Here is a 13,609-nt window from a genome sequence, read left to right as displayed (position 1 = left end):
AGACTGTGATGAATCCTTCAGGGACGCTGTAGCACCTGAGTGCAAGGTAAGAGTTGAATTTCTCTAGGAGGATTGGAGGAGAGCCCAGTTAGGTCATGATGTCAGATCAGTCAGAAAAGATGAACCAATGAACCATGAGAACACTCAGTGAAATAAAGGCCTGGTACTGCTTTTATTAGTGAAAGGAAGTAGCATACACAGCTCCTCTGCAGCCTCCTGCCTCCCTCAAAGCCCATAATCGCAGGCCTCATGGCTGTTCTTGAAGTACAACTCAAAGAAATTTTGACGGTCCTTTGGTTTAATTAAAAGTGGTCCTGCCACAGGATCTTTCTTCATGGCTGCTATCCAGAGCTTGAGTTTAGGAGTGTGGTCCACACAGCTGCCGAAAAAGGGGAAAATTAACAATTTAATTCCAGGTTAACTATAAATGCTATAAACTTGTGTTATATTCCCCCAACCTTTCAAAGGGAGTGACTAATATTAACTAAAAGTGCATGTTACCATACTAGTGTTAGATTTGAAAATATCTTAAAAGGCTTTTTGTACAGAGGAGGTAGCTGAGAGTAAATTGAAGTGACTTGCTCAACTAGCATGAGGACAACCTAAGAGAATGATTTTTTTTTTAAAGGGAATGTAGCAATAACATTACATAAATTTCTCTCTGCCACCTTGTAATCAAAAGTAACCCTGAGTAGCTCCAAGCTCTAAGAAGTGGTAGTAAGCCAAGGTAAGGAAAGTGCAAAGTAATGTCAAATGTTACTGCTAGCTGGGAGTGGCATTGCTCACACAAACCAGGGGATTTGGGCCAGGAGTGTAAAGTTAGAGCAGGTCTCAAGAACCCCCTGCGCCCCAGTGTGGATGGGAAGGAGTGAGTGAGTGTAAGGGCTTGACATGCTCTGAGTTAGCTTAAGACTCTCCTGTCTGCTTGTTCTCACTCACACCCGCTGTATTAAATATGTGAACCTGTGTCAGAAAAAGAGTCAGTGTATACAATTCCAATTTTACCTTAAATATCATCAAAATATTAAATGAGCTTACTCAGTTAACTCGAGTCCTTCCAGTAGTCCAAACCAGGGCCAGATGAGATAATCAGTCATGGAGACAGAATTGCCACCAAAGAAGGTTGTCTTCTTATTAGCCAGAATCTGAACAGTAAACAGAGCAAAGGCACTTACTGATGTTCTAAAGACTTATTTTCCCATAAAAACAAGTCTTTAGAGCAAGGAAAAAAAAAAACTCTCCCAGTACAAACACAGTAGCCATTGGAACTAACAACACTATCAAGAATAGGATACTACTACATAATTATTTTAACATTTATTTTATTTTTATTGGAAAATCAAATATGCAGAGAGAAGGAGATACAGAGAGAAACATCTTCCATCCGCTGGTTCACTGCCCAAATGGCTGCAACGGCCAGAGCTGAGCCAATCAAATCCAGGAGCCAGGAGTGTCTTCCAGTTTTCCCAGGTGGATGCAGAATTCTAAGGCTTTGGGCTATCCTGTACTGCTGTCACAGATTATATACAGGGAGCTGGATGGGAAGTGGAGCAGCTGGAACATGAACTGGTGCCCATATGAGATGCTGGTGCTTGCAAGGTAAGAATTTAGCCAACTGAACCATCAAACCAGATCCTTGACAGAAATCTTAAAGCTGTACTCTTATTCTTTGTGTAATTCTGTCCATGCAGTTTTTCATTTAAAAATGTATTCAAGATATACTAGTAATAGACAATTATTATGCAGGTAATAGCTATTTGAAAGCCACACACATGGGGCTGGCATAGTGTCTTAAGCCAAAGCTTACAACACTGGCATACAATATGGCTGCCTGTTCAAACCCCCAGGTGTTCCACTCCCAAACCAGCTCCTTGCTAATGTGCCTGAGAAAGCTGCAGAAAATGGCCCAAATGCTGGCCCCTGCACCCATGTGAGAGACCTGGAGGAAGTCCCCAGTTCCTGGCTTCAGTCTGGAACAGCTTTAGGTGTTCTGGCCATTTGGGAAGTGAACCAGCAGAAGCCTGGATGATGGAAGATATTCATATTCTCTCTCTCTCCATCTCTCTTTCTCGTCCTCCTCCTGTCTCTGATGTTTCTCTCTGCCTCTCTCCATTTATACTTCTCAGTTTATAACTGCCTTTCAAATGCAAAAAATCTTTAAAAAAAATAGCAAATCCTACATACAAGATGTTTGTTTCATCAAGTTTGAAATAAATTGGTATTACAGCTTTGCTAAAGGGGGAATATGACAATATTACATGATTGGTTAAGAAACATTTATAGTTTTTTCAGGGCTCATAAAACATTCTGGTCTGTGGATTGGCTGTTTGTATCTATTCTTCTGTTTTGTTGTGCTAACCTGTAATCATCTGAAGAATATGACCTGTGGAAAATATAAATGATCAAAATGGTTCAATTTCCCTCTCTGGTAGACATCACACCTGAATGCTCTACAGAAATAGGCCATCCCTATTCAGTGTTTAGTTACTAGGTACTTAGGGAGAATTACCCAGTCCACTTAAGAGCTTAGAGTATCCTTGGTGCTAAATACAAATAAAAATACCCTAAGAACCTAGTATGGACCAGTCTCACTTATGAACACAAGCAAGACTTTTTAACAGTTCTCTACTATGTATGAACATTGATTGAGAACAAGTAGGGTTTATCCAAAAAATGCCCCAGAACTTCAACACCAAAATTATGTCACGTTTCAAGGCAAGTAAAAGATGCAGAAGAAAGAACCATCACTGAACCAACTTCAGTATCCATTGAAAGCTTTTTTAGAAACAGAAAAAATAACAATTTAGAAAGATTTCATGCAAACCTTGAACAAACTTCACACTCACAGATAAAATGTGAACCTGAATTCCTATTAAGGAGCTACTCTGTCTTCCCTCAGCCAAACACTCAGTGTGAGTGAGTGCGGAATGTCCCATGGCCCAGAAAAAAGCTTTGTAAGGGTCCAAATGAACAGCTGTCCCCAAAGGAGATAAACACATCTGGGCTTTCCCAAGAGTCTGTATGGTTCATAGTGTTAGTTATTTGTTTTGCCTTGTATTTTATTTCTGCTGGTGGGGAATTTTTATTTTATAATAATCGGGGGGAGGGGCGAACAACGATAGGTATGTCTAGATTATAGACAGGTTAAATTATTATTTTCATAATACATGTGTTCAAAGACAAGAATGAAAAAAAAAAAGCCAGAAACAATCAGCAAGTTGTGGAAGCCTGGATGATTTCAACTTTTCCTTGTGATTTTAATGCCAGTGCTACAAAATATTTTTAAAAAGGAAATTCCAGCTAAAATGGAAATGTGCTCACTGGGAGACACTAGTAATCGCTCCAGTTGTAGGCTCCCGCCAGCCACAGGATGGACTTCGACTGAGTTCCTTGTTTCCACCTTGGAATGCCTAGCTTCAGGTATGGGCCTTTAAGGAATGAACCAGGGTACGTGACATCTGTCTTGTCTGTATCTGTCTTTGCTCTTCCTCTTTCTGTCCTTCATTAAATATATAAATAACTAGTTGCATTTTAATGTATTTTACTTCCACTTGGTTTTGTGGAAGAATGCCTTATAATAGTCTGTTAGAACCTAAAATTTTGTTTGTTTGATTGATTGTTTTTAGAAAATGAAACATAAAACAAAGCTTTTCTATCAGCTGGTTCATTCTAAAAATATTTCCTACAGCTGTTATTGGGCACTGCCAAGCCTCACAGTAAAAAGAACTCAATCAGGTCTCCCAAAGTGGAAGCAAGGAATGGATCCACCGCCTGCTGCTTCAAAAGGAAGCTGGAAGCAAAATAGAGCTGGGACTCCAACCCAAGGCACTCTGATACAGGATGCTGGCCTCCCAAGAGGAGGCCATTGTGTGTTTGGCATTACTTCTAATTTCCATGAAGTGTCTTGGGAAATGTGAGTATGAAGAAAAGAGTCCATAGAAGAGCAGATACAGAACATGATTTATGCTGATAATAGCCAGAACTGATTACCTCCTCTAGTTTGCTGAATTCTTTACACAAGTTTTCTTTTAGGTCAGAGCAGTCTTCAGTGTTTCGCTTTCTAATAAAACTTGTTTCCAAAGGAGGGATCTAGAGAGAAAGTATTTGCATAGTTTATCTGCAAATTACATTGTAAATCTATACATTTCACTGTATCGTGCACTTCACATAAAAACGTAATAAGATTATCACAGTCTTCAAAGAGAGTAGAAACATCCAGGAGCCCCAAGTCTCTGTGTACATGGAATTGCTGGACTGAGTTCAGACATGGTTTTGAAAGCTTAAATTCTGCAGTGATTGGTAATTTGTAAGTTGCAAATAATAGCTTCCACACTTGCAATTTTTATACAAAATTTAAATATTAGGAACTTGAAAGCCTCATAGAATTGTTAGGAAACTGAACAATGTTAACTTGGAACTAGGGCAGATTATTGCAAAATCATGCTGAGAACCGGCCTGCTGGACAGTGTTAGTGCTGCCAGCGCCCTCTGAATACTAATACCCCAGTGTGTTTTGCTATAGGAAATGGGCATTAGTCCACTGACCCCAATGCCATTTTGACTGTGGAATTTCATCCTGCAGCCATAACTGCTTCTTGCAGCTGGTCGAAGCTCTGCTGCCACTCTCAGCAGAGCCAAGGACCCACATCAAGCCCCTTTCCTCACACTGCCTCTCCCTGACTTGAACTTCACCAGGCATGGATCTGACAGGAACAGCCAAGGTCCCAGCCTTGGCCCCAGCCCCAAAGGAAGCTAGGGGAGAGAATTCTGCTCAGTTCTGCCATGGAGAGCACACAGGAAGACTATTCAAAAGGTTCTCATCACCACAAGAGTTGGCAGGCACAGTGGCAGCAGCTGCTCTAATGGATGTGATAGTGATGTTTCTGCTTCCAATACTCTGGTCTTGAATCTCCTCTTACTTCAAGAGTCAGGTCCATTCTAAGGAAATAGGTGCTTACAAAAACTGAGAACCATTGCTTGAACACCCGTCAAGGTCAGGACAACTTGTCCTCATGGGAAGCAGGAAGGGCAGGCATCTGTTTTGTGCACATTTCCATCTGGGCTAGGCCTGCCTACCTTCCTCTGCTTGATGTTACATATCTGCTCCATGTTATTTTCCTTGCATCAGTCTCTTTCCGATGCTCTGAATTTCTGCCTCCCTAAAAGTCACATTTTTGTGGCTCTGAAGTCTCCATTCTCTAATAGCACTGCTGCAAAGTTTAACATCTTTGCTGTCTTAATCCCTGCATCTCATTTCCCAGTTCCAAGGAGAAGAGTTTTGGTCATGTGTGGCAGGGCAGGAAGTCAGGCACATCTGTGGTCTAGCTAGCTACCCCAGGCCTGAGGATTGCATCATAAGACCACTCTTTTCCTCAAAGTGTAGGGAAGTAGTGGTGGGTCTCTCTGAGATTCATGCTCAGAGTGAGAAGTAAGAATCTCTGCTAGGATGGAGAGAGAAGTTGCTAAGCTTGGGAATGGTGTTCCATCTGGCAGGAGTAAAAATTCTCAATAAAAACCCAATGGGATAAACAAGACTTTCACAAAACCTCAAGCCTGCAACAGCATAAAATCCTATTGGCTTCACCCTCTCATGTCACTGAACCACAAAGGAAAACTATGAAATGTCTTATGCACACACCGTGGTGAAGGCTTCAAAGATCATCTTCTGGCGAGCTTTCTCATAGGGGTCCTCTGGCCACAGCTTCTTCCCTGGGTAGGCTTCGTCCAGGTACTCACATGTGATGACAGATTCATACACCACTTTCCCCTTACTGTCTTCCAGAACTGGCACCAGACCAAGGGGATTCTTCTTAAAGAACCAGTCAGGCTTGTTCTTGAGGTTGATATTGATGATTTCATGACTGAAAGACACATACAGTTCTATGGACAAAATGAAACAAACTGTTTCATTTGCTCACTGGGTTGACCAGACTGCTGCGTTAATAGTTGATTCTGCCTTAATGCCTTCCACTTTCAGTTTTGCTCTCTGAATATCATCATTTTAGATACCTTCTGCAAGTGAAAATATCCATTGTATGTCTTATCCATGTCTGACATGTAAATTGCTCAAGATCAATCTCTGTTGTCACATATTGCTGAATGCCCTTCTCTAAAAGCAAAATTGATTAGTATTCTATGTCAGTGCCATATTTTCTTTGTCCATTTCTGATGAGAATTGTTGTCGTTTTACTACTGTGATAATACTACAATGAACATGGAAGTATTACTGTTCTCTTTGATCTCCCGATATGACGCAACTGAATAAGTCCACTACTCATTGAAAATTGAGTTCATTTTGTACATTTAAATAGCATCCATCATGGCTTAAAGGATATTCAGGAAAACCATATGCTACAATAATAAAAGTTCAGTGTAAATCATCTTGTGTTGGTTCTTTTTCTTTTTATAAGATTTATTTATATTTATTGGAAAGTCTGATTTACAGAAAGAAGACAGAGAGAAAGCTCTTGCATCTGCTGGTTCACTCCCCAGCTGACTGTAACAACTGGAACTGAGCCAAACAAAAGCCAGGAGCCAGGAGCCTCCTTTGGGTCTCCCACATGGGCACAGGATCCCAAAGCTTTGAACCTTCCTCTGTAGCTTTCATAGGCACATCAGTGAACTGAAAAGGAAATGAAGGAGGCAGAATAGGAACCTTTGCCCATATGTGATCCTGGCATATACAACACAGAAATCCAGCTACTAGGCAATCACACCGGGCTTGATTTGTCTTTCAAAATGTTTCATGACTACATCAAAATAAACAAAAGGGTAGATCATTACATCATTAACAAAATATTAGAATTGACATCTTCCCTAAAAGATCATAAAGGAAAGAAGACAAAATCAAGTGTCTAACAACATGCAAGCTGGTTTCTTTAATTGTTGAAGTTAGGTAAGTTTCCATTCAAACACTCAATACTAAATGACACCAACACACTGGTTTGCAATTTCTGTAGGCACAGAAACATCTAGAACTGCATTTAGTTGAGGATTTACATGTAACACACATCCCCAAGAAAATAAATGAATAACCACTCTAAACATTATGGGTGTGTGTGGGAGGGTTTAGGTTGGGCTTCAGAGATGGGGAGACAAAAAGTGCAGGAAAGTTCCTGTGCTGGCAGAACATTGTACATTCCAATACCAGCAAAGACAAGGGGAAAAAAGGCTCCCTGCCAAATAACTATCAATGTTTCTGAAGATGAATACTACTGATCTATTAACAATAGATCCTGTGGCCTGGTGCGATGGCGTAATGGTTAAGGTCCTCACCTTGAATGCGCCGGGATCCCATATAGGCGCCAGTTCTAATCCCGGCAGCTCCACTTCCCATCCAGTTCGCTGCTTGTGGCCTGGAAAAGCAGTCGAGGACAGCCCAAAGCCTTGGGACCCTACACCCACGTGGGAGACCTGGAAGAACTGGCTCCTGTTTTTGGATCAGCACAGCACCAGCTGTTGCAGCCACTAGGGGAGTGAATCATCAGATGGAAGATCTTCCTCTCTGTCTCTCCTCTCTGTACATCTGCCTTTCCAATAAAATAAATAAATGTTTTTAAAACATTAGATCCTGTGCTTTTGTAATAAAGAAGTCTTCCAACATATACATTTCTGGCAAACAGGCACTGTGGGCTAACAGCACACACCTGCCTATGTGAGTTGGAAGGTTAGGATTGAAGAGAAAATGACACTGTTGTTCTCTGTTGTGCAGTAAACCCCAAGTACTGTCCAGCAAAAGTATCATGAAGTTCTGACTTCAAATTGAGCCCTGAATGGAGTGGTGTTGTTCGGATACACCATTTTGGTAAAAGAGTTTTGATTTTCTTTGGGAAATCATTCCATTTAGTAAGGTTGTTTTCATGCTAAAGTGCCAGAGGGATGCACACTTTGGCCCCTGAATTGTGCTGTTGCTGCCCCTGGACATTTCAATGCAATAAGGGTATAGAAATGTGTTATTTAGCCCAGTTTCAATTAGATTTCTCTGCAAGCAAAGGTTTGGCTAGTAAAGCAAACATTCCACTTTTGTGTAAACATTAGGAAATAGTGGATGTTTGGCTGTGTATTCAGATCATGACTTCAATCAAATGATATGCAAAATCAAAACTGCTTGAGCAGGACCCACGGAGCGTGCCTCACATCAGGGACCTGGGATGGGTGGGAGGCTGGGAGGAGCTTTTCCGTTTGTTTCTCCCTTGACCCCAGATACAGGGGAAAAAAAATGATGATATTAGTGTGGAAACAATGGTATTACCCATTTTCCTGTGGCCCTTGACCATTTGTACCCTAATCAACTAAGTAAGATTATTTTTAAAAAAAAGATTAAAAAATATTGCAAATTAAAAAAATGATATGCAAACCTTAGTGAAGCAATGCCTACGCCACAAGTAACTTGTCTTCTCCTTAGAAAGTGTCCTGCATTTCGAAGGGAAAATAATTGCCTAACTAACTGTATAGCTCCAAGAGAGTAAGATTAGTTTAGAAACACTAAGGACATAGGTGAAAGACCCCCTAGAGGAAGATGACAGAAGAAGACTGGCACCAATACCTGTTAATTCCAATTTGCAGTTACTTTGGGAGTACTGTCATAACAGAATGACAGAAGAGAGTGAGCTGGGCAAGAATGGAGAAACCTGGCCCAGCAGAGGAGAAAGGACCCTGGACAGGAGTCTGGTGTCCACACCTGCTGTACAATCAGCTGTTGGAAACATTCACAGTGATCCTGCCTAACAGTAGGTGATCTTGACTGTGCAGGCGCTCCAGCCGGCCTAAGATATTCATATCTGGTTCTCTTACATAACAGGATACCAACTGGTGCAGCCACTGCCTGCAGTGCCACCTCGCGGGGGAGTGGGAAGTGAGTCTGTAACTTGCTAGGTCCCCACAAGGACCTGGGGACCCTTTAATTGGCAGCAAAGGCCACCCAGCGACTCTCACCGGATTCCCTTGGCCTTCAGGACCAGCCGAGTCCTCTCAGCAAACGGGCAGAACCTCATGCTGTACAGGCGGATCACGCCCTCCGGGACAGGCCCTGGGGGCGAACTTCCTGTGGGGGCAGAAACAGAGGCTGTTAGCACTGGCAGAACACAGAGCAACCTGGCGCCTGGAGCAGCCTCGCTGGGCTCCGGGAAGGGGCTCGCCCAGATCGCTCTGCTTCTGGCGGCGGCGGGCGCGCCTTACTCACCCTTGCCAAGGCTCTTGGTGGAATCTCCAGACATGGTGGCGAAGTGCAATCTGAGTTTGCAGAGCAGCTGGCTCTGGACTTCTCAGGCACTGAGGTTAATACAGTAGACCCCTCCCTCTTTGCTCCTCCCACCCTTACCCCGCCCCCCCCTCTCTCTCTCGCGCTCTCTCTCTCTCTCTCTCTCTCTCTCTCTCTCGCTCTCTCGCTCTCTCGCTCTCTCGCTCTCTTGCTCTCTCGCGCGCGTGCTCTCTCAACCTCCTCCTTTCAGTCCCCCCTGCTCCCTTTATCTTCCTGGTTCTAAAGTCCCTGTGGCCAGCTGCCAACAGCTTCGCCCGACTGAGTTCTGAAGATGGGGGGCACAGGACGCGCTAAAATGGACTCAGACTGCCCGGGGAGTGAAGGCAACGCTGTGCTGCCTCCTCTTCAGAGCTACTAGAGGGTACATGCCTGACCCAGACACCAACCTGAATGCAATGCCTCAGACTTGTCTTCTGCCTTTTACCCGACCACACTTAAAATACTGCAGGTGGAAGTTGGGCCACAGCTAGCCAGTGAACAGATGGTGACTTGGGAGGCACACCCAGGAGATTACAAATGTTCAGAAGTCAGAAACTTCCATCCAGCTTATTCATGCTGTTAGTTTCAGTCTTCCCTCTGTGAGGGGCATCTGCCCCTCACCTCTGCCTCTCCCATGCTCCCCAAAGGCAGAGAAAGCAAGGGACCTTGCTTCCAGGGCAATAGCCTTTGCCTGCAAATACTGCCAATCCAGTCCTAGCCCACAGGACTTGCTCTGCAAGAGCTGGGGTCCTCCAGGTCGCTGCTGCCTGTGCAGCTTATTCCTTTACTGTCAGTGCTAGCTACACGTGACTCCTGGGAGAGCCACATTCCCCAAAGATGCATCCCTTTTATTTTAAACCAAAGGAACCCACACAACCCATCAACTCAGGCTGACTGACCTCCTCTCAACCATCTCCTACTTACTAGGCTTTGGCCTTGGAGGGCACTCAGGTGGGATGGGTAGGGATGGGAAAGGGTCTGGCCAGTGGGTGTGCTTGTACAGACCCCTGGAAATTGAGATCAAGAGAAACGGGGTTCTAGGACACCCTGATCCAAAGAAGGAGAAAAGCTCAGTAACTTAGTGATTCTTGCCTGGATTTCAAAGTCTGTCCCTTCTGTGCAGCTGTGTACCTGTGTGTGGAATGATTAACACTGCATTTTGTTTTGCTTTGACAGGAAAGGGCCAAGGTTTGAAGTGATTAACACAGATTAGCCTTGTGACCATTCTGATGCAAGCTGCAAGTCCGTATTCACTTCTGGAAGTGAGTTAGCTAAAATTGCTGCAACAAAATTGTGCTGTCTCATGGTTCTAGAATTTGCAACATGAAAAAGAGAAAAAAAATTAACCACATTTTTACTAAATATCAGTGTTGATTAAATCTTTTTTATGATTTATGTGTTTTTATTGGCAAGTCAGAAACACAGAGAGTAGGAGAGAGACAGAAAGAATGATCTTTCTTCCACTGATTGACTCCCTACATGACTGCAAGGCTGAAGCTGAACCTATCCAAAGCCAGGAGCCAGAAGCTTCTTCTGGGTCTCCCAGGTGGATGTAGCATTCCAAGCCCTTGGACTGTCCTCAACTGCTTTCCCAGGCCACAGACAGAGAGCTGGATGGGAAGTGGAGCTGCCTGGACATGAAGCAGCACTCATATGGGATCCTGGTGCACGCAAGGCAAGGACTTTAGCCACTAGGTTACTGCAGCAGACCCTGTTGGTTAAATGTTAAATATAATACTTATAACATGCTGTTGACTTCAGGCAGATAACCTCATAAACTTAAACTTGTCCAAGTAAAACATCTGATTAGCCAAACGAACATTTCACAAGTTATAACTTTCGGGCTTCTACTTTGAATATCTTATTCCCTAGTTTGTATGAGACATGTAATGTTTTGTTGTGATTTGAAAGATTTAATTTATCAATAAAATAAAAAGTTAATGCCTCAAGTCACTGTCCCGGTAAGCTACTGTCTTGTAGTGTAGCCAGGCATCATGATAGATCGGCTCCAAGACCTTGTGCTTTGCATTCAATCAGGTGACCAGAAGCAAACATGCTCCCGATAGCCACACCCACACCCATGCACTTTGCAGCCATATTGACCATCACTAATCTGTGGAACAAATCTGAACTATTTCTCTGACTGCAGATGAGGACCTTGACGGTCTGGTAATAAGAAAGCGCTTTCTGCCTTCTGCTACAGTCTGTCTTCACACCAGCCACATGATATGACATTCTTCAGTGACTTTGCAGCTTGCATGAATGTAGCCACCAATCTTACTCCTTCCAGAAAAAAGAAAATTGAAACAAACTGACAATTTATTTTCACTTATTTCAGAGGCAGACAGAGTTAGGGAGGGAGAGAGATAAGGATAGAAGGAGAGAGAGAGAGAGAGATTGCATAGTGATTCACCCTCCAAGGGCCTGGAAAGCCAGGGAGGGCCGCACTGAATCCAGGAGCCCAGAATGCCTGATAGGTCTCCCACGTGAGTCACAGGGACCCAGGTACTTGGAGCTACTGCCTGCCACCCAGTTCCCAAGGTCACACTGTTAGGAAGCTAGAATCAGAAGCAGAGCCAAGACTTGCACACAGGTATTCAAATGGCAGATTAACCACAGTACCACCTGTGCACCTGCTGACAAAGCATTGCTATGGAGTAACTTGGGAATCTTAAAGGTAACATTAATTTTCCATTGTTGTTTTGATAAGTATTTAATAAGTAGCATGCTATTTAAAGGATCTTTTTAAATGTAAAATGATGTTAAACCTGGCAATGATGTTCAAATCAGTATTTTATTGCCTAACTTAATAAATAACAAATAATATTTAGTATAGATTTAAAAGTCAAGGAACTTTATCCTGCAAGTGAACTTAAAAATTAACAATCCATGGCAATCTATAGCAGGGAGAAATACCCTTCATCAAGAGATACTGATACTGTGTAAAGTGTCTGGATAGGGAGCAGGGCTGTGCCTGTAGGTTAAGCCTCCGCTTGCAGGGTTAGCATCCTGTATAGGCACTGATTGAGTCCCTGATGTCCAGCTCCCTGCCAATGAGCCTGAGAAAGCAGTAGAGGATGGCACAAGTCCTTATTCTCCTGCCATGCAGAAGGGACCTCTGCTTCCTGACTTTGACCAGAATCAACTTTGGATGTTGGGGCATTTAGGGAGTAAATCAGCAGATGGAGGATACCTCTCTCTCTTTCTCTCTCTCCTCTGTCTGTATGTAACTCTGCCTTTCAAATAAATAGATCTTCTCCTTTTTAACATGAAGACACAGAGTAATAGGTAAAAATATTAGAGAAGACAGGTAAAAAATTATTTTATAGTAATCACAATAAAGGGCAATCCAGAATAAATGGCCCATAAAGAGAGTATGTTGTACAGAAACATACGGAGGGAATATTTAAAGTGCATTGAGAATAAAATGAATAAATATATGCATGTTTTACATTATCCTGGAGATACTTGTGAAATATTCTGTGCTCCTTTATTTAAAAAGAAATATATATGTTGATCACACCTTAGTAAACAGATCTTAAAAACCCCTTAAAAAGGACAGTTTAATAGCTTGAAGGAAACTAGAAATAAAAGGTAAGTTTTCCTTCTGGTGCAGAAATCTTTGAAAATCAATATAAGTTCTTTTTTTTTAGGATTTATTTATTGTTATTGGAAAGTCAGATATACAGAGAGGAGGAGAGACAGAGAGGAAGATCTGCCATCTGATGATTCACTCCCCAAGTGGCCGCAACGGCCGGTGCTGTGCCAATCAGAAGCCAGTAGCCAGGAGCTCTTCCGGGTCTCCCATATGGTTGCAGGGTCCCAAGGCTTTGGACTGTCCTCGACTGCTTTCCCAGGCCACAAGCAGGGAGCTGGATGGGAAATGGAGCTGCTGGGATTAGAACTGGCACCCATATGGGATCTCGGTTTGTGCAAGGCGAAGACTTTAAACACTACGCTATCGCGCCGGGGCTCATATATAAATTCTTAATAATACACTTTTTCTGAAGCTTTTTAAATCATTCATTCCAATCTGGAATCAGTGTAGAGCAGAAGCATGAGTTGACAGTGCTAACCATTCATTTCAATCCTCTTCCTTGTCAGGATTAGCACACAATATTTGCAATGGACTCAGCCTAAAGCTGACTAGAGCCTTGTTACCATGTGTCCAGCCTGCCCAGGATCTATGGTTTCAGTGTGTCACCTTCCCACCCATACTCAACAGCAGAGGACATGGCTAGCCACTGCCCAACAGGACCCTGTGTCTGAATTGTACATTTCCTATACAAGTCATTTTATATGTGTTCTTTCATTAAATGGCTCAAGAATCCCCTGAGAGCAAGCAGGGAAATGCTACCAGACTCACCACACA

At 43.0% G+C, this 13,609-nt stretch overlaps 1 protein-coding gene across 1 annotated transcript; it reads right to left on the bottom strand.

Moving 5' to 3' along the window:
* Positions 1–153: 153 nt before the first annotated feature.
* On the bottom strand, positions 154–9,281 carry LOC101531952 (glutathione S-transferase omega-1). Its single transcript, XM_004579871.3, has 6 exons — positions 9,181–9,281; positions 8,934–9,042; positions 5,638–5,860; positions 3,991–4,089; positions 1,039–1,145; positions 154–379 (listed from the first exon to the last, which is right to left on the bottom strand). Exons 1-6 carry the CDS (start codon positions 9,212–9,214, stop codon positions 226–228), a joined length of 726 nt encoding a protein of 241 aa, XP_004579928.2. The 5' UTR covers positions 9,215–9,281; the 3' UTR covers positions 154–225.
* Positions 9,282–13,609: the final 4,328 nt, after the last annotated feature.

This window comes from Ochotona princeps, chromosome 13 (assembly GCF_030435755.1).
Source record: "Ochotona princeps isolate mOchPri1 chromosome 13, mOchPri1.hap1, whole genome shotgun sequence".
In the NCBI taxonomy this organism is placed as follows: domain Eukaryota; kingdom Metazoa; phylum Chordata; class Mammalia; order Lagomorpha; family Ochotonidae; genus Ochotona; species Ochotona princeps.
This window is presented reverse-complemented; position numbering and strand designations above follow the sequence as displayed.

Coding starts and splice junctions, on each gene's coding strand:
- LOC101531952 (XM_004579871.3), bottom strand. CDS start 9,214: ATGTCTGGAGATTCCACCAAGAGCCTTGGCAAGG. Junction 9,043..9,180: donor CACCAAGAGCCTTGGCAAGG/GTGAGTAAGGCG, acceptor CTGCCCCCACAG/GAAGTTCGCCCCCAGGGCCT. Junction 380..1,038: donor GAAGGACTCGAGTTAACTGA/GTAAGCTCATTT, acceptor CTTTTTCGGCAG/CTGTGTGGACCACACTCCTA.